We start from the raw sequence: 22,271 nt of genomic DNA, 5'->3' as shown, positions 1-22,271 counted from the left end.
GAGCCTGAAGGCTCATACACACATCAGACCATGGTCTTTTGAAAATGAAAGATCACAGACCAGTTTTACCCCCTTCCATGTAGTATGAGAGCCATACCTACACAGTCTATTCTATGGAGCTGCACTCCCCATCAGACAGAGATCTTACCCCCTTCCATGTAGTATGAGAGCCATACTCTACACAGTCTATTCTATGGAGCTGAACTCCCCATCAGAAAAAAAACTTTTCAAGATGCTGCACACACAGATGCTGCACAGACACAAAAGATCAGTATCTGCAAAAGATCTGTTCCTGCCAAAAATCCAACCCTGCAAATTGCAGTGATAGTCTATGAGATCTGCAGATCATCATACACACATGATTTAACTGACAGATCTGCAGATCTGAAAATCCAACCTGGTGGATCTGATCTGCAGATGAATGTCAGTTAAATCATGTGTGTACGATGATCTGCAGATATCATAGACTATCATTGCAATTTGCAGGGTTGGATTTTTGGCAGGAACAGATCTTCTGCAGCTACAGATCTTTTGTGTCTGTACAGCATCTGTGTGTGCAGCATCTTGCAAAGTTTTTTTTCTGATGGGGAGTGCAGCTCCATAGAATAGACTGTGTAGAGTATGGCTCTCATACTACATGGAGGGGGGTAAGATTTCTGTCTGATGGGGAGTGCGGCTCCATAGAATAGACTGTGTAGAGTATGGCTCTCATACTACATGGAGGGGGGTAAGATTTCTGTCTGATGGGGAGTGCGGCTCCATAGAATAGACTGTGTAGGTGTGGCTCTCATACTACATGGAGGGGGTAAGATTTCTGTCTGATGGGGAGTGCGGCTCCATAGAATAGACTGTGTAGGTGTGGCTCTCATACTACATGGAAGGGGGTAAGATTTCTGTCTGATGGGGAGTGCAGCTCCATAGAATAGACTGTGTAGGTGTGGCTCTCATACTACATGGAAGGGGGTAAGATCTCTGTCTGATGGGGAGTGCAGCTCCATAGAATAGACTGTGTAGGTGTGGCTCTCATACTACATGGAAGGGGGTAAGATCTCTGTCTGATGGGGAGTGCAGCTCCATAGAATAGACTGTGTAGGTGTGGCTCTCACACTACATGGAAGGGGTAAGATTTCTGTCTGATGGGGAGTGCAGCTCCATAGAATAGACTGTGTAGGTGTGGCTCTCACACTACATGGAAGGGGGTAAGATGTCTGTCTGATGGGGAGTGCAGCTCCATAGAATAGACTGTGTAGGTGTGGCTCTCATACTACATGGAAGGGGGTAAGATGTCTGTCTGATGGGGAGTGCAGCTCCATAGAATAGACTGTGTAGGTGTGGCTCTCATACTACATGGAAGGGGGTAAGATTTCTGTCTGATGGGGAGTTCAGCTCCATAGAATAGACTGTGTAGGTGTGGCTCTCATACTACATGGAAGGGGGTAAGATTTCTGTCTGATGGGGAGTGCAGCTCCATAGAATAGACTGTGTAGGTGTGGCTCTCATACTACATGGAAGGGGGTAAGATTTCTGTCTGATGGGGAGTGCAGCTCCATAGAATAGACTGTGTAGGTGTGGCTCTCATACTACATGGAAGGGGGTAAGATTTCTGTCTGATGGGGAGTGCAGCTCCATAGAATAGACTGTGTAGGTGTGGCTCTCATACTACATGGAAGGGGGTAAGATTTCTGTCTGATGGGGAGTGCAGCTCCATAGAATAGACTGTGTAGGTGTGGCTCTCATACTACATGGAAGGGGGTAAGATTTCTGTCTGATGGGGAGTGCAGCTCCATAGAATAGACTGTGTAGGTGTGGCTCTCATACTACATGGAAGGGGGTAAGATTTCTGTCTGATGGGGAGTGCAGCTCCATAGAATAGACTGTGTAGAGTATGGCTCTCATACTACATGGAAGGGGGTAAGATTTCTGTCTGATGGGGAGTGCAGCTCCATAGAATAGACTGTGTAGAGTATGGCTCTCATACTACATGGAAGGGGGTAAGATTTCTGTCTGATGGGGAGTGCAGCTCCATAGAATAGACTGTGTAGAGTATGGCTCTCATACTACATGGAAGGGGGTAAGATTTCTGTCTGATGGGGAGTGCAGCTCCATAGAATAGACTGTGTAGAGTATGGCTCTCATACTACATGGAAGGGGGTAAGATTTCTGTCTGATGGGGAGTGCAGCTCCATAGAATAGACTGTGTAGAGTATGGCTCTCATACTACATGGAAGGGGGTAAGATTTCTGTCTGATGGGGAGTGCAGCTCCATAGAATAGACTGTGTAGGTGTGGCTCTCATACTACATGGAAGGGGGTAAGATTTCTGTCTGATGGGGAGTGCAGCTCCATAGAATAGACTGTGTAGGTGTGGCTCTCATACTACATGGAAGGGGGTAAGATTTCTGTCTGATGGGGAGTGCAGCTCCATAGAATAGACTGTGTAGGTGTGGCTCTCATACTACATGGAAGGGGGTAAGATTTCTGTCTGATGGGGAGTGCAGCTCCATAGAATAGACTGTGTAGGTGTGGCTCTCATACTACATGGAAGGGGGTAAGATTTCTGTCTGATGGGGAGTGCAGCTCCATAGAATAGACTGTGTAGGTGTGGCTCTCATACTACATGGAAGGGGGTAAGATTTCTGTCTGATGGGGAGTGCAGCTCCATAGAATAGACTGTGTAGGTGTGGCTCTCATACTACATGGAAGGGGGTAAGATTTCTGTCTGATGGGGAGTGCAGCTCCATAGAATAGACTGTGTAGGTGTGGCTCTCATACTACATGGAAGGGGGTAAGATTTCTGTCTGATGGGGAGTGCAGCTCCATAGAATAGACTGTGTAGGTGTGGCTCTCATACTACATGGAAGGGGGTAAGATTTCTGTCTGATGGGGAGTGCAGCTCCATAGAATAGACTGTGTAGGTGTGGCTCTCATACTACATGGAAGGGGGTAAGATTTCTGTCTGATGGGGAGTGCAGCTCCATAGAATAGACTGTGTAGGTGTGGCTCTCATACTACATGGAAGGGGGTAAGATCTCTGTCTGATGGGGAGTGCAGCTCCATAGAATAGACTGTGTAGAGTATGGCTCTCACACTACATGGAAGGGGTAAGATTTCTGTCTGATGGGGAGTGCAGCTCCATAGAATAGACTGTGTAGGTGTGGCTCTCACACTACATGGAAGGGGGTAAGATTTCTGTCTGATGGGGAGTTCAGCTCCATAGAATAGACTGTGTAGGCGTGGCTCTCATACTACATGGAAGGGGGTAAGATTTCTGTCTGATGGGGAGTGCAGCTCCATAGAATAGACTGTGTAGGCGTGGCTCTCATACTACATGGAAGGGGGTAAGATTTCTGTCTGATGGGGAGTGCAGCTCCATAGAATAGACTGTGAAGGCGTGGCTCTCATACTACATGGAAGGGGGTAAGATTTCTGTCTGATGGGGAGTGCAGCTCCATAGAATAGACTGTGTAGGTGTGGCTCTCATACTACATGGAAGGGGGTAAGATTCCTGTCTGATGGGGAGTGCAGCTCCATAGAATAGACTGTGTAGGCGTGGCTCTCATACTACATGGAAGGGGGTAAGATTTCTGTCTGATGGGGAGTGCAGCTCCATAGAATAGACTGTGTAGGCGTGGCTCTCATACTACATGGAAGGGGGTAAGATTTCTGTCTGATGGGGAGTGCAGCTCCATAGAATAGACTGTGTAGGCGTGGCTCTCATACTACATGGAAGGGGGTAAGATTTCTGTCTGATGGGGAGTGCAGCTCCATAGAATAGACTGTGTAGGCGTGGCTCTCATACTACATGGAAGGGGGTAAGATCTCTGTCTGATGGGGAGTGCAGCTCCATAGAATAGACTGTGTAGGTGTGGCTCTCATACTACATGGAAGGGGGTAAGATCTCTGTCTGATGGGGAGTGCAGCTCCATAGAATAGACTGTGTAGGTGTGGCTCTCATACTACATGGAAGGGGGTAAGATTTCTGTCTGATGGGGAGTGCAGCTCCATAGAATAGACTGTGTAGGTGTGGCTCTCATACTACATGGAAGGGGGTAAGATTTCTGTCTGATGGGGAGTGCAGCTCCATAGAATAGACTGTGTAGGTGTGGCTCTCATACTACATGGAAGGGGGTAAGATTTCTGTCTGATGGGGAGTGCAGCTCCATAGAATAGACTGTGTAGGTGTGGCTCTCATACTACATGGAAGGGGGTAAGATTTCTGTCTGATGGGGAGTGCAGCTCCATAGAATAGACTGTGTAGGTGTGGCTCTCATACTACATGGAAGGGGGTAAGATTTCTGTCTGATGGGGAGTGCAGCTCCATAGAATAGACTGTGTAGGTGTGGCTCTCATACTACATGGAAGGGGGTAAGATTTCTGTCTGATGGGGAGTGCAGCTCCATAGAATAGACTGTGTAGGTGTGGCTCTCATACTACATGGAAGGGGGTAAGATTTCTGTCTGATGGGGAGTGCAGCTCCATAGAATAGACTGTGTAGGTGTGGCTCTCATACTACATGGAAGGGGGTAAGATTTCTGTCTGATGGGGAGTGCAGCTCCATAGAATAGACTGTGTAGAGTATGGCTCTCATACTACATGGAAGGGGGTAAGATTTCTGTCTGATGGGGAGTGCAGCTCCATAGAATAGACTGTGTAGAGTATGGCTCTCATACTACATGGAAGGGGGTAAGATTTCTGTCTGATGGGGAGTGCAGCTCCATAGAATAGACTGTGTAGAGTATGGCTCTCATACTACATGGAAGGGGGTAAGATTTCTGTCTGATGGGGAGTGCAGCTCCATAGAATAGACTGTGTAGAGTATGGCTCTCATACTACATGGAAGGGGGTAAGATTTCTGTCTGATGGGGAGTGCAGCTCCATAGAATAGACTGTGTAGAGTATGGCTCTCATACTACATGGAAGGGGGTAAGATTTCTGTCTGATGGGGAGTGCAGCTCCATAGAATAGACTGTGTAGGTGTGGCTCTCATACTACATGGAAGGGGGTAAGATTTCTGTCTGATGGGGAGTGCAGCTCCATAGAATAGACTGTGTAGGTGTGGCTCTCATACTACATGGAAGGGGGTAAGATTTCTGTCTGATGGGGAGTGCAGCTCCATAGAATAGACTGTGTAGGTGTGGCTCTCATACTACATGGAAGGGGGTAAGATTTCTGTCTGATGGGGAGTGCAGCTCCATAGAATAGACTGTGTAGGTGTGGCTCTCATACTACATGGAAGGGGGTAAGATCTCTGTCTGATGGGGAGTGCAGCTCCATAGAATAGACTGTGTAGGTGTGGCTCTCATACTACATGGAAGGGGGTAAGATCTCTGTCTGATGGGGAGTGCAGCTCCATAGAATAGACTGTGTAGGTGTGGCTCTCATACTACATGGAAGGGGGTAAGATCTCTGTCTGATGGGGAGTGCAGCTCCATAGAATAGACTGTGTAGGTGTGGCTCTCATACTACATGGAAGGGGGTAAGATCTCTGTCTGATGGGGAGTGCAGCTCCATAGAATAGACTGTGTAGGTGTGGCTCTCATACTACATGGAAGGGGGTAAGATCTCTGTCTGATGGGGAGTGCAGCTCCATAGAATAGACTGTGTAGGTGTGGCTCTCATACTACATGGAAGGGGGTAAGATTTCTGTCTGATGGGGAGTGCAGCTCCATAGAATAGACTGTGTAGGTGTGGCTCTCATACTACATGGAAGGGGGTAAGATTTCTGTCTGATGGGGAGTGCAGCTCCATAGAATAGACTGTGTAGGTGTGGCTCTCATACTACATGGAAGGGGGTAAGATTTCTGTCTGATGGGGAGTGCAGCTCAATAGAATAGACTGTGTAGGTGTGGCTCTCATACTACATGGAAGGGGGTAAGATTTCTGTCTGATGGGGAGTGCAGCTCCATAGAATAGACTGTGTAGGTGTGGCTCTCATACTACATGGAAGGGGGTAAGATCTCTGTCTGATGGGGAGTGCAGCTCCATAGAATAGACTGTGTAGGTGTGGCTCTCATACTACATGGAAGGGGGTAAGATCTCTGTCTGATGGGGAGTGCAGCTCCATAGAATAGACTGTGTAGAGTATGGCTCTCATACTACATGGAAGGGGGTAAGATCTCTGTCTGATGGGGAGTGCAGCTCCATAGAATAGACTGTGTAGGTGTGGCTCTCATACTACATGGAAGGGGGTAAGATTTCTGTCTGATGGGGAGTGCAGCTCCATAGAATAGACTGTGTAGGTGTGGCTCTCATACTACATGGAAGGGGGTAAGATTTCTGTCTGATGGGGAGTGCAGCTCCATAGAATAGACTGTGTAGGTGTGGCTCTCATACTACATGGAAGGGGGTAAGATTTCTGTCTGATGGGGAGTGCAGCTCCATAGAATAGACTGTGTAGGTGTGGCTCTCATACTACATGGAAGGGGGTAAGATTTCTGTCTGATGGGGAGTGCAGCTCCATAGAATAGACTGTGTAGGTGTGGCTCTCATACTACATGGAAGGGGGTAAGATTTCTGTCTGATGGGGAGTGCAGCTCCATAGAATAGACTGTGTAGGTGTGGCTCTCATACTACATGGAAGGGGGTAAGATTTCTGTCTGATGGGGAGTGCAGCTCCATAGAATAGACTGTGTAGGTGTGGCTCTCATACTACATGGAAGGGGGTAAGATTTCTGTCTGATGGGGAGTGCAGCTCCATAGAATAGACTGTGTAGGTGTGGCTCTCATACTACATGGAAGGGGGTAAGATTTCTGTCTGATGGGGAGTGCAGCTCCATAGAATAGACTGTGTAGGTGTGGCTCTCATACTACATGGAAGGGGGTAAGATCTCTGTCTGATGGGGAGTGCAGCTCCATAGAATAGACTGTGTAGAGTATGGCTCTCACACTACATGGAAGGGGTAAGATTTCTATCTGATGGGGAGTGCAGCTCCATAGAATAGACTGTGTAGGTGTGGCTCTCACACTACATGGAAGGGGGTAAGATTTCTGTCTGATGGGGAGTGCAGCTCCATAGAATAGACTGTGTAGGCGTGGCTCTCACACTACATGGAAGGGGGTAAGATTTCTATCTGATGGGGAGTGCAGCTCCATAGAATAGACTGTGTAGGCGTGGCTCTCATACTACATGGAAGGGGGTAAGATTTCTGTCTGATGGGGAGTGCAGCTCCATAGAATAGACTGTGAAGGTGTGGCTCTCATACTACATGGAAGGGGGTAAGATTCCTGTCTGATGGGGAGTGCAGCTCCATAGAATAGACTGTGTAGGTGTGGCTCTCATACTACATGGAAGGGGGTAAGATTCCTGTCTGATGGGGAGTGCAGCTCCATAGAATAGACTGTGTAGGCGTGGCTCTCATACTACATGGAAGGGGGTAAGATTTCTGTCTGATGGGGAGTGCAGCTCCATAGAATAGACTGTGTAGGTGTGGCTCTCATACTACATGGAAGGGGGTAAGATTTCTGTCTGATGGGGAGTGCAGCTCCATAGAATAGACTGTGTAGGTGTGGCTCTCATACTACATGGAAGGGGGTAAGATCTCTGTCTGATGGGGAGTGCAGCTCCATAGAATAGACTGTGTAGAGTATGGCTCTCATACTACATGGAAGGGGGTAAGATCTCTGTCTGATGGGGAGTGCAGCTCCATAGAATAGACTGTGTAGGTGTGGCTCTCATACTACATGGAAGGGGGTAAGATCTCTGTCTGATGGGGAGTGCAGCTCCATAGAATAGACTGTGTAGGTGTGGCTCTCATACTACATGGAAGGGGGTAAGATGTCTGTCTGATGGAGAGTGCAGCTCCATAGAATAGACTGTGTAGGTGTGGCTCTCATACTACATGGAAGGGGGTAAGATGTCTGTCTGATGGGGAGTGCAGCTCCATAGAATAGACTGTGTAGGTGTGGCTCTCATACTACATGGAAGGGGGTAAGATTTCTGTCTGATGGGGAGTGCAGCTCCATAGAATAGACTGTGTAGGTGTGGCTCTCATACTACATGGAAGGGGGTAAGATTTCTGTCTGATGGGGAGTGCAGCTCCATAGAATAGACTGTGTAGGTGTGGCTCTCATACTACATGGAAGGGGGTAAGATTTCTGTCTGATGGGGAGTGCAGCTCCATAGAATAGACTGTGTAGGTGTGGCTCTCATACTACATGGAAGGGGGTAAGATTTCTGTCTGATGGGGAGTGCAGCTCCATAGAATAGACTGTGTAGAGTATGGCTCTCATACTACATGGAAGGGGGTAAGATTTCTGTCTGATGGGGAGTGCAGCTCCATAGAATAGACTGTGTAGAGTATGGCTCTCATACTACATGGAAGGGGGTAAGATTTCTGTCTGATGGGGAGTGCAGCTCCATAGAATAGACTGTGTAGGTGTGGCTCTCATACTACATGGAAGGGGGTAAGATCTCTGTCTGATGGGGAGTGCAGCTCCATAGAATAGACTGTGTAGGTGTGGCTCTCATACTACATGGAAGGGGGTAAGATCTCTGTCTGATGGGGAGTGCAGCACCATAGAATAGACTGTGTAGGTGTGGCTCTCATACTACATGGAAGGGGGTAAGATTTCTGTCTGATGGGGAGTGCAGCTCCATAGAATAGACTGTGTAGGCGTGGCTCTCATACTACATGGAAGGGGGTAAGATTTCTGTCTGATGGGGAGTGCAGCTCCATAGAATAGACTGTGTAGGTGTGGCTCTCATACTACATGAAGGGGGTAAGATTTCTGTCTGATGGGGAGTGCAGCTCCATAGAATAGACTGTGTAGAGTATGGCTCTCATACTACATGGAAGGGGGTAAAACAGATCTGTGATCTTTCATTTTCAAAAGACTATGGTCTGATGTGTGTATGAGCCCTTAGGCAGCCAGAGGTACCCTCAATATTAAAGAGACTCTGAAGTCTCAAAAAAAGTCTTTTTATTTAACAAATGTGTTTAATATCTTAGCCCTAACTAAACTGCCGCATCCCCACGGCTGTAATCTATCTAAATCCCCCCAAACTCCCCCCTCCCTCTCCCCTGCAAAATCCACGCCTTTCTTGGTCGTGGATTTTGCTGCCTTCTACTCTTCCATGTGAGGCAGAGCTATGGGCTGCAGCCCTGCCTCACACGCGTCTGTCAGCGGCGGATCTCTACCTCTCCCCCGCCCCTCTCAGTGAAGGAAGACAGAGAGGGGCGGCGATCCGGGCTGACAGACGCGCTGAGAGGCAGAGCTATGGGCTGCAGCCCTGCCTCACACGCGTCTGTCAGCAGCGGATCTCCGCCTCTCCCCCGCCCCTCTCAGTGAAGGAAGACTGAGAGGGGCGGCGATCCAGGCTGACAGACGCGCTGAGAGGCAGAGCTATGGGCTGCAGCCCTGCCTCACACGCGTCTGTCAGCGGCGGATCTTTGCCTCTCCCCCGCCCCTCTCAGTAAAGGAAGACTGAGAGGGGCGGCGATCTAGGCTGACAGACGCGCTGAGAGGCAGAGCTATGGGCTGCAGCCCTGCCTCACACGCGTCTGTCAGCGCGTATCTCCGCCTCTCCCCCGCCCCTCTCAGTGAAGGAAGACTGAGAGGGGCGGCAATCCCGGCTGACAGACGCGCTGAGAGGCAGAGCTATGGGCTGCAGCCCTGCCTCACACGCGTCTGTCAGCGCGCATCTCCGCCTCTCCCCGCCCATCTCAGTGAAGGAAGACTGAGAGGGGCGGCAATCCGGGGTGACAGACACGCTGAGAGGCAGAGCTATGAGCTGCAGCCCTGCCTCACACGCGTCTGTCAGCGCGCATCTCCGCCTCTCTCCTGCCCCTCTCAGTGAAGGAAGACAGAGAGGGGCGGCAATCCGGGCTGACAGACGCGCTGAGAGGCAGAGCTATGGGCTGCAGCCCTGCCTCACACGCGTCTGTCAGCAGCGGATCTCCGCCTCTCCCCCGCCCCTCTCAGTGAAGGAAGACAGAGAGGGGCGGGGGAGAGGCGGTGATCCGGGCTGACAGACGCGCTGAGAGGCAGAGCTATGGGCTGCAGCCCTGCCTCACACGCGTCTGTCAGCGCGCATCTCCGCCTCTCTCCTGCCCCTCTCAGTGAAGGAAGACAGAGAGGGGCGGCAATCCGGGCTGACAGATGTGCTGAGAGGCAGAGCTATGGGCTGCAGCCCTGCCTCACACGCGTCGGTCAGCGGCGGATCTCCGCCTCTCCCCCGCCCATCTCAGTGAAGGAAGACTGAGAGGGGCGGGGGAGAGGCGGCGATTCAGGCTGACAGACGCGCTGAGAGGCAGAGCTGCGGCTCATAGCCTTGCCTCACACTGAAACGCTGCCCGGATTGCCCCTGAGGAGTTTGGGGGGATTTAGATAGTGTACAGCTTCGGGAATGCAGCGGTTTAGTTAGGGCTAACATATTAAACATATTTGTTTGACTTTTTTTTAGAGACTTCAGAGTCTTTTTAAGGGGCACCTAGCTACCTATGATGGGCAAGGGAAGTAACAGCTGGGACAGCCAGCACACTTGCAGTGTGGTTTGGCGGGGGGTTGTAGGTTTATGGTGGGCGGAGTCTAGGGTGCCAGGACATCTGTGCCTATAGGCTCCTCTGAGGTAAATCCACGCCTGACTGACAGCAACTGATATAGATATGTTAGAAGAAAATGGTGAGCTTCTGAGAGGAACTGACGGTGAGGTTAGCATGTAATATTAATTTGCAGGTACATCATGTGTTTACGTTAAATAATTTTACTCGCTTCAGGTTCCCTTTAACTGTAAAAATCAGAGATGTGCTAAAATGGAGCAGAACTTCACTCCAAATGTATGTCCAATAAGCAAAGTGAACACAAATGGATTAAATATAAGAAAAGAGACTAGAACATAGAAAATAAAACCTACTGACAATGTTAGGAGAAACAGTAACTCAGTGGTGGTTTTATTGTCTTAGGTCTGTTGGAAATTTCGCCCGTGGAAGTTGGCGTTGTGAGTCTCTACGGTGTGAGCAGCGAACTGTTTGTCGCCATGAACGGGAAAGGAAAGTTATACGGCTCGGTGAGTACTACAACAAAATATAATAATAAATGCTGTTTCATTAAACAGCTATATTGCAGGGACACGATTCTGGCAAACAATGTAATAGAGCGCATTATCTTTCCTCACCTACTGCATTCCACTATATGTCACTACAGGGTCTCTTTAAAGAGAATCTGTACTTTAAAATTCTTACAATAAAAAGCAAACCATTCTCTTCATTATGTTCTCCTGGGCCCCTTACAAACAAAAGACATGGCTGCTAACCAGAGTGTGATAGGCTGAGAGGAGCTCAGTCTGTGACTCATACAGAGCCTGGAGGGGGCGTGGAGAGGGTGTGTGTAGCTTCTGCCTATCACAAGCAGAGTAGCACATTCCTGCCTGAGTGCCTGAGCCCGACAAAGCTGTCAGAGGAAAGAAGATTAGATTAGATAACAGAAATAATACAGCCACTGTGCAACTAGGAAAGGCTGCAGTAAAACAGACCACATTAGAACAGGTATAGGAACTTATAGGATAGAAGAAATAAGGCTGAACATTTTGTTACAGGGCCTCTTTAAAGTGACGCTGAACTCTTGCACAGGACAGAAGAAAAACAGAGAGAGATGCACTCTGTATGTATTTGGAGAGCTTTGCCTAATTCCCATATGTGACTAATCGCTTGTGTAAATTAAATCTCAACTGTGTCAGCTCAGGAATCTCAACAGTCCTCACACAGAGCAGCTAATTGGTAAACCCTGGATGTTAACCCCATGTCTGCTTCCATGAAAGCAGGAAGTAGACACACTGTTACAGCTCATAAAAATCGGGCAATAAATCTGCAAAGAAATGTTTTCATTTCCAGGTTATTATGCGGTAGCTTAACTGTTAGAGCAGAGAGGAAGTTCTGAGTTCAGGTCCTCTTTAATAAGCAAGTAACAGCAAATATGACAAGATAAAATGCTAACTCTAGCAACAGTAGGAGTAAAAGAGGCGCCCTAATTCAATAAAAGCGTCTAAAAACAGCTTAAAAATAAAGTATGAGGTGGCTTATACTATGAAAGACCAGTATTTATGGATAACATGCTTAACCTCCCTGGCGTTCTATTAAGATCGCCAGGGCGGCTGCGGGAGGGGTTTTTTTAAATTAAAAAAAACTATTTAATTGCATGAAAGCCCACTAGAGGGCGCTCCGTATGCGCACTTCTGATCGCCTCCGGCGATCAGAAGTAACAAGGGATGCCGCAATGAGCGGCCTTCCTTGTTTCGCTTTCCTTGTTGCCATGGCGACGAGCGGAGTGACGTCATGGACGTCAGCCGACGTCCTGACGTCAGCCGCCTCCGATCCAGCCCTTAGCGCTGGCCCGAACTCTTTGTTCCAGCTGCGCTGGGCTCGGGCGGCTGAGGGGACACTCTTTCGCCGCTGCACGCGGCGGAACGCCGCGCTGCACGCGGCGGCGGCGATCAGAAAGCACACGCGGCTGGCAAAGTGCCGGCTGCGTGTGCTGCTTTTCATTTGATAGAAATCGGCCAAGCGGGGCCTGAGAAAACCTTCTGCGCAGGTTACCCCGAGCTGAGCTCGGGATAACCGGCAAGGGGGTTAAAGGATAACTATCAAAGTTAACTAAAATTCTAAATGTCCCATATATTTCTAGTAATTACTAGCAAATAGCAATACAAAGGCTTTTTTTATCGTTTTATGTTTTATGTGAAGAAAATATGACATTTACAGAGAACAGTTTTCTCTGTGGATATTACTATGGAGGACTGTGTCCAGCACATCCAGCATACAGAAACAATCCACACAGTCTGTAATCCTGTGACTGTAATCTCTTCAGGATGATAGAAAGCAGAAATATAGCATCAATATAGTGTGTACATAACTCATCAGCTGTTCCTGTGTATTTCTACCTCACACAGTGTAAAGTAAACTGTTTACAGCCAGGAAGAGTTCATTCTGAATAGGGAGGGGGGAGCATGCAAGTACAGGAAAAAGTACCGGTCCTTCTCTTCGGATGCTTTCTTTGTAGCTGAAAACTCTTAGATAATCTGTGAGAAAGCAGTGTGTGTGAGAACACGGCAGAAAGAAACAGTAAATCATTCCTCTGTGAATAATGGTTAGGTAAGTGGAACCTATCTACATGGTACAGCTCTGGCTCAGACGTTGACTTTACACATGCTGAAACACAAGGCATTCCTTTTACACAGACTGTGATCAGAGACTTCTGAAAAGCTTTCTAGTGTTGCTGGCTAAAAGCTCTACAGGTATGTAGGGTTTACAGAAGGACAGTTTCTTTGATAGTTCCTCTTCAAAGAGGAACTTCAGCCTAAAAAAACATACTGTCATTAAGTTACATTAGTTATGTTAATTAAAATAGATAGGTAATATAATATCTTACCCACCCTGTTTTAAAAGAACAGGCAAATGTTTGATTTCATGAGGGCAGCCATTTTGGTTGAAAGGAGGTGACAGGGAGCATGAGACACAGTTCCAACTGTCCTGTGTGCTGATCACCCCGCCCAATTGCTAGGCAACGTGAATAACAACATGAGAAATCCCATTATGCTTTGCACAGCATCAGGGAAAAACAGCCTGGGCAGTTTTCTTTGATGGGTGGAGCTTAGCTAAAAATGCAGCTAAAAATTATGCTTTGGTAAGAACAGTTCTGATGTTGTGAAACTGTTAAAGAAACACCAAGCCTTTTCAGTTCTGCTGAGTAGATTTATAATCCGGAGGTTCACTTTAAGACGTGTAACAGACACATTAATAGGTTCATCCTATTTCTATGTACAAAAAGTAAATCATATGGTTATGGGAAGATTTTCCTAAAAGTCATAATCCCTCTGCACTGCAACTAATAAGTACCACTTTTGATGTGCAAAACGAAAATATGGATCGATTACAACAAGCAGAACTGTTGCAACACTTGACCTTATTCCGCTGCGTGTGTTTATCTCGGACTGCCGTCTGTTATTATAATGAGGGGCGCACAAGCCAGTTATGCCATTGAGCCGGGCACGTAATGCACTGTAGCTCGCCGAATACGTAAGAGGGAGCTTTTTATAACACGTAAGCGGAGTAGTTCCCAGCGAGGACATGCCATTCCTTGCATTGCTAGCTAGGCCATTTAATTAATCATCTCTGGGGTAAAATGGGATCAGTTCCCTGCGGGGCATTCATACTGCAAGTCACATTTTACAGAGAAAAAACATAATTTACTAAACTGTCACCCCAGCTTACAACTGTCTACATGAAATGCTATTTATACTTCAGTATGGTCATATTACAAAGGTCTGTACAGAGTATATCCCACTGACAGTCCTGGCTACAGAGGACACACCCCTCACAACAGTCCCGGCTACAGAGGACACACACCACTCACAACAGTCCGAGCTACAGAGAACATACCACTCGCAACAGTCCCGGCTACAGAGGACATACCACTCACAACAGTCCTGGCTACAGAGGACACACCCCTCACAACAGTCCAGGCTACAGCGGACACACACCACTCACAACAGTCCCGGCTACAGAGGACACACCCCTCACAACAGTCCCGGCTAAAGAGGACACACCCCTCACAACAGTCCCGGCTACAGAGGACACACCCCTCACAACAGTCCCGGCTACAGAGGACACACCCCTCACAACAGTCCCGGCTACAAAGGACACACCCCTCACAACAGTCCCGGCTACAGAGGACACACCACTCACAACAGTCCCGGCTACAGAGGACACACCACTCACAACAGTCCTGGCTACAGAGGACACACCCCTCACAACAGTCCCAGCTACAGAGGACACACCCCTCACAACAGTCCAGGCTACAGCGGACACACACCACTCACAACAGTCCCGGCTACAGAGGACACACCACTCACAACAGTCCCGGCTACAGAGGACATACGAGGACATACCACTCACAACAGTCCCGGCTACAGAGGACATACCACTCACAACAGTCCCGGCTACAGAGGACACACCCCTCACAACAGTCCCGGCTACAGAGGACACACACCACTCACAACAGTCCCGGTTACAGAGGACACACCCCGCACAACAGTCCCGGCTACAGAGGACACAACACTCACAACAGTCCGAGCTACAGAGAACATACCACTCACAACAGTCCTGGCTACAGAGGACACACCCCTCACAACAGTCCAGGCTACAGCGGACACACACCACTCACAACAGTCCCGGCTACAGAGGACACACCCCTCACAACAGTCCCGGCTAAAGAGGACACACCCCTCACAACAGTCCCGGCTACAGAGGACACACCCCTCACAACAGTCCCGGCTACAGAGGACACACCCCTCACAACAGTCCCGGCTACAAAGGACACACCCCTCACAACAGTCCCGGCTACAGAGGACACACCACTCACAACAGTCCCGGCTACAGAGGACACACCACTCACAACAGTCCTGGCTACAGAGGACACACCCCTCACAACAGTCCCGGCTACAGAGGACACACCCCTCACAACAGTCCAGGCTACAGCGGACACACACCACTCACAACAGTCCCGGCTACAGAGGACACACCACTCACAACAGTCCCGGCTACAGAGGACATACGAGGACATACCACTCACAACAGTCCCGGCTACAGAGGACATACCACTCACAACAGTCCCGGCTACAGAGGACACACCCCTCACAACAGTCCCGGCTACAGAGGACACACACCACTCACAACAGTCCCGGTTACAGAGGACACACCCCGCACAACAGTCCCGGCTACAGAGGACACAACACTCACAACAGTCCGAGCTACAGAGAACATACCACTCACAACAGTCCCGGCTACAGAGGACACACCCCTTACAACAGTCCCGGCTACAGAGGACACACCCCTTACAACAGTCCCGGCTACAGAGGACACACCCCTCACAACAGTCCCGGCTACAGAGGACATACTACTCACAACAGTCCCGGCTACAGAGGACATACTACTTACAACAGTCCCGGCTACAGAGGACATACTACTCACAACAGTCCCGGCTACAGAGGACATACTACTCACAACAGTCCCGGCTACAGAGGACACACCCCTCACAACAGTCCCGGCTACAGAGGACACACACCACTCACAACAGTCCCGGCTACAGAGGACACACCCCTCACAACAGTCCCGGCTACAGAGGACACACACCACTCACAACAGTCCCGGTTACAGAGGACACACCCCGCACAACAGTCCCGGCTACAGAGGACACAACACTCACAACAGTCCCGGCTACAGAGGACATACTACTTACAACAGTCCCGGCTACAGAGGACATACTACTCACAACAGTCCCGGCTACAGAGGACATACTACTCACAACAGTCCCGGCTACAGAGGACACACCCCTCACAACAGTCCCGGCTACAGAGGACACACACCACTCACAACAGTCCCGGCTACAGAGGACACACCCCTCACAACAGTCCCGGCTACAGAGGACACAACACTCACAACAGTCCGAGCTACAGAAAACATACCACTCACAATAGTCCCGGCTACAGAGGACACACCACTAACAACAGTCCCTGCTACAGAGGACACAACACTCACAACAGTCCCGGCTACAGAGGACACACCGCTCACAACAGTCCCCGCTACAGAGGACACACCCCTCACAACAGTCCCGGCTACAGAGGACACACCCCTCACAACAGTCCCCGCTACAGTGGACATACCACTCACAACACTCCCGGCTAAAGAGGATACACCACTCACAACAGTCCCGGCTATAGAGGACACACCACTCACAACAGTCCCAGGTACAGAGTACATACCACTCACAACAATCCAGGTTACAGAGGACACACCCCTCACAACAGTCCCGGCTAAAGAGGATACACCACTCACAACAGTCCCGGCTACAGAGGACACACCACTCACAACAGTCCCAGCTACAGAGTACATACCACTTACAACAATCCAGGTTACAGAGGACACACCCCTCACAACAGTCCCGGCTACAGAGAACATACCACTCACAACAGTCCCGGCTACAGAGGACATACCACTCACAACAGTCCCGGCTACAGAGGACACACCACTCACAACAGTCCGAGCTACAGAGAACATACCACTCACAACAGTCCAGGCTACAGAGAACACACCAATCCCAACCGTCCCGGCTACAGAGGACACACCACTCACAACAGTCCCGGCTACAGAGGACACACCACTAACAACAGTCCCGGCTACAGAGGACACAACACTCACAACAGTCCCGGCTACAGAGGACACACCACTCGCAACAGTCCCGGCTACAGAGGACACACCGCTCACAACAGTCCCGGCTACAGAGGACACACCCCTCACAACAGTCCCGGCTACAGAGGACACACCCCTCACAACAGTCCCGGCTACAGTGGACACAACACTCACAACAGTCCCCGCTACAGTGGACACAACACTCACAACAGTCCCGGCTACAGAGGACACACCCCTCACAACAGTCCCCGCTACAGTGGACACAACACTCACAACAGTCCCGGCTACAGAGGACACACTGCTCACAACAGTCCCGGCTACAGAGGACACACCCCTCACAAAAGTCCCGGCTACAGAGGACACACCCCTCACAACAGTCCCTGCTACAGTGGACATACCACTCACAACACTCCCGGCTAAAGAGGGTACACCACTCACAACAGTCCCGGCTACAGAGGACACACCACTCACAACAGTCCCGGCTACAGAGGACACACCACTCACAACAGTTCCCGCTACAGTGGACATACCACTCACAATAGTCCCAGCTAAAGAGGATACACCACTCACAACAGTCCCGGCTACAGAGGACACACCACTCACAACAGTCCCAGCTACAGAGTACATACCACTTACAACAATCCAGGTTACAGAGGACACACCCCTCACAACAGTCCCGGCTACAGAGAACATACCACTCACAACAGTCCCGGCTACAGAGGACATACCACTCACAACAGTCCCGGCTACAGAGGACACACCCCTCGCAACAGTCCCGGCTACAGAGGACACACCCCTCACAACAGTCCCAGCTACAGAGAACATACCACTCACAACAGTCCCGGCTACAGAGGACACACCACTCACAACAGTCCCGGCTACAGAGGACACAACACTCACAACAGTCCCGGCTACAGAGGACACACTGCTCACAACAGTCCCGGCTACAGAGGACACACCCCTCACAACAGTCCCGGCTACAGAGGACACACCCCTCACAACAGTCCCCGCTACAGTGGACACACCACTCACAACAGTCCCGGCTACAGAGGACACAACACTCACAACAGTCCCGGCTACAAAGGACACACCGCTCACAACAGTCCCGGCTACAGAGGACACACCCCTCACAACAGTCCCCGCTACAGTGGACATACCACTCACAACACTCCCGGCTAAAGAGGATACACCACTCACAACAGTCCCGGCTACAGAGGACACACCACTCACAACAATCCAGGTTACAGAGGACACACCCCTCACAACAGTCCCGGCTACAGAGGACACACCCCTCACAACAGTCCCGGCTACAGAGAACATACCACTCACAACAGTCCCGGCTACAGAGGACATACCACTCACAACAGTCCCGGCTACAGAGGACACACCCCTCGCAACAGTCCCGGCTACAGAGGACACACCCCTCACAACAGTCCCGGCTACAGAGAACATACCACTCACAACAGTCCCGGCTACAGAGGACATACCACTCACAACAGTCCCGGCTACAGAGGACACACCACTCACAACAGTCCCGGCTACAGAGGACACACCACTAACAACAGTCCCGGCTACAGAGGACACAACACTCACAACAGTCCCGGCTACAGAGGACACACCACTCACAACAGTCCCGGCTACAGAGGACACACCGCTCACAACAGTCCCGGCTACAGAGGACACACCCCTCACAACAGTCCCGGCTACAGAGAACACACCCCTCACAACAGTCCCCGCTACAGTGGACATACCACTCACAACACTCCAGGCTAAAGAGGATACACCACTCACAACAGTCCCGGCTACAGAGGACACACCACTCACAACAGTCCCAGCTACAGAGTACATACCACTTACAACAATCCAGGTTACAGAGGACACACCCCTCACAACAGTCCCGGCTACAGAGGACACACCACTCACAACAGTCCCGGCTACAGAGGACACACCACTCACAACAGTCCCGGCTACAGAGGACACACCACTCACAACAGTTCCCGCTACAGTGGACATACCACTCACAACAGTCCCAGCTAAAGAGGATACACCACTCACAACAGTCCCGGCTACAGAGGACACACCACTCACAACAGTCCTGGCTACAGAGGACACACCCCTCACAACAGTCCCCGCTACAGTGGACACACCACTCACAACAGTCCCGGCTACAGAGGACACAACACTCACAACAATCCCGGCTACAGAGGACACACCGCTCACAACAGTCCTGGCTACAGAGGACACACCCCTCACAACAGTCCCGGCTACAGAGGACACACCCCTCACAACAGTCCCCGCTACAGTGGACATACCACTCACAACACTCCAGGCTAAAGAGGATACACCACTCACAACAGTCCCGGCTACAGAGGACACACCACTCACAACAGTCCTGGCTACAGAGGACACACCCCTCACAACAGTCCCCGCTACAGTGGACACACCACTCACAACAGTCCCGGCTACAGAGGACACAACACTCACAACAGTCCCGGCTACAGAGGACACACCGCTCACAACAGTCCCGGCTACAGAGGACACACCACTCACAACAGTCCCGGCTACAGAGGACACACCCCTCACAACAGTCCCCGCTACAGTGGACATACCACTCACAACACTCCCGGCTAAAGAGGATACACCACTCACAACAGTCCCAGCTACAGAGGACACACCACTCACAACAGTCCCAGCTACAGAGTACATACCACTTACAACAATCCAGGTTACAGAGGACACACCCCTCACAACAGTCCCGGCTACAGAGGACACACCACTCACAACAGTCCCGGCTACAGAGGACACACCACTCACAACAGTTCCCGCTACAGTGGACATACCACTCACAACAGTCCCAGCTAAAGAGGATACACCACTCACAACAGTCCCGGCTACAGAGCACACACCACTCACAACAGTCCCAGCTACAGAGTACATACCACTTACAACAATCCAGGTTACAGAGGACACACCCCTCACAACAGTCCCGGCTACAGAGAACATACCACTCACAACAGTCCCGGCTACAGAGGACATACCACTCACAACAGTCCCGGCTACAGAGGACACACCCCTCGCAACAGTCCCGGCTACAGAGGACACACCCCTCGCAACAGTCCCGGCAACAGAGAACATACCACTCACAACAGTCCCGGCTACAGAGGACATACCACTCACAACAGTCCCGGCTACAGAGGACACACCCCTCACAACAGTCCCGACTACAGAGGACACACCACTCACAACAGTCCCGGCTACAGAGGACACACACCACTCACAACAGTCCGGGCTACAGAGAACACACCCCTCACAACAGTCCCGGCTACAGAGAACATACCACTCACAACAGTCCCGGCTACAGAGGACATACCACTCACAACAGTCCCGGCTACAGAGGACATACCACTCACAACAGTCCCGGCTACAGAGGACACACCACTCACAACAGTCCTGGCTGCAGAGGACACACCCCTCACAACAGTCCCGGCTACAGAGGACACACCCCTCACAACAGTCCCGGCTACAGAGGACACACCACTCACAACAGTCCCAGCTACAGAGCACATACTACTCACAACAGTCCCGGCTGTAGAGGAGCTCATGTCTTTAATATAGTCATACCAGCCAGCTGAATGAGAAACAAATTAATCAACCAGTATGCTTTTGTGTGCTGTGGGAAGACAACATTGTATATGCAGTTAACCAGCACAACACACAGAGCATATGTCAGAACATGCTGCAGATCTTGGGCTTGATTCACAAAGCGGTGCCAACCTACTTAGCACGTCTAAAGTCTTTAGACGTGCTAACCAGGGTGCTAAGTAGGTTAGCAATCATATCGCGCGCTAACTTTTCACGCGCAAAGTTTTACGCGTGCTAAGTCCCATAGGCTTTAATGGGCACTTTGCGCGGTGCGCCCTGTGCTCTGTGCAGTACGCGCCTAAAGTTTTACGCGCATAAAGTTTTGTGCGCGTAAAGTTTTATGCGCAAAAAGCTTGTTTAGACGTGCTAAGGGGGTTTTCACAGGCGTGCTAACAGTTAGCACCGCTTTGTGAATCAAGCCCCTTGTCTGGTGCAATTCAAAACCTAGCAAAACAAGAGGGACAGTCATATGGTCACTATGAAATAAAGAGGCCCTGTGGTGACAGAATGCAGTAAAGAGGCCCTGTAGTGACATATAGCAGAATGCAGTAAAGAGGCCCTGTAGTGACATATAGCAGAATGCAGTAATGAGGCCCTGTAGTGACATATAGCAGAATGCAGTAAAGAGGCCCTGTAGTGACATATAGCAGAATGCAGTAAAGAGGCCCTGTAGTGACATATAGCAGAATGCAGTAAAGAGGTCCTGTAGTGACATATAGCAAAATGCAGTAAAGATGCCCTGTGGTGACATATAGTAGAATGCAGTAAAGAGGCCCTGTAGTGACATATAGCAGAATGCAGTAAAGAGGCCCTGTGGTGACATATAGTAGAATGCAGTAAAGAGGCCCTGTGGTGACATATACAGGGAGTGCAGAATTATTAGGCAAGTGGTATTTTTGAGGAATAATTTTATTATTGAACAACAACCATGTTCTCAATGAACCCAAAAAACTCATTAATATCAAAGCTGAATATTTTTGAAAGTAGTTTTTAGTTCGTTTTTAGTTTTAGCTATTTTAGGGGGATATCTGTGTGTGCAGGTGACTATTACTGTGCATAATTATTAGGTAACTTAACAAAAACAAATATATACCCATTTCAATTATTTATTTTTACCAGTGAAACCAATATAACATCTCAACATTCACAAATATACATTTCTGACATTCAAAAACAAAACAAAAACAAATCAGTGACCAATATAGCCACCTTTCTTTGCAAGAACACTCAAAAGCCTGCCATCCATGGATTCTGTCAGTGTTTTGATCTGTTCACCATCAACATTGCGTGCAGCAGCAACCACAGCCTCCCAGACAGTGTTCAGAGAGGTGTACTGTTTTCCCTCCTTGTAAATCTCACATTTTATGATGGACCACAGGTTCTCAATGGGGTTCAGATCTGGTGAACAAGGAGGCCATGTCATTAGTTTTTCTTTTATATCCTTTCTTGC

The 22,271-nt window shown here is 49.7% G+C and overlaps 2 protein-coding genes across 10 annotated transcripts in view; one reads left to right on the top strand and one right to left on the bottom strand.

Annotated features, from left to right (window-relative positions):
• The window catches only part of ANO1 (anoctamin 1), a 1,209,699-nt gene that overhangs the window by 981,999 nt on the left and 205,429 nt on the right, over nucleotides 1-22,271 (bottom strand). The window lies entirely within an intron of this gene.
• The window catches only part of FGF4 (fibroblast growth factor 4), a 57,979-nt gene that overhangs the window by 28,435 nt on the left and 7,273 nt on the right, over nucleotides 1-22,271 (top strand). The window contains exon 2 of the mRNA XM_068260052.1: nucleotides 10,901-11,004. Coding sequence (XP_068116153.1) covers nucleotides 10,901-11,004 — 104 coding nt within the window. The remainder of the gene's footprint in view (nucleotides 1-10,900; nucleotides 11,005-22,271) is intronic.

Source organism: Hyperolius riggenbachi, chromosome 11 (assembly GCF_040937935.1).
Source record: "Hyperolius riggenbachi isolate aHypRig1 chromosome 11, aHypRig1.pri, whole genome shotgun sequence".
NCBI classification, from domain to species: Eukaryota; Metazoa; Chordata; class Amphibia; order Anura; family Hyperoliidae; genus Hyperolius; species Hyperolius riggenbachi.
This window is presented reverse-complemented; position numbering and strand designations above follow the sequence as displayed.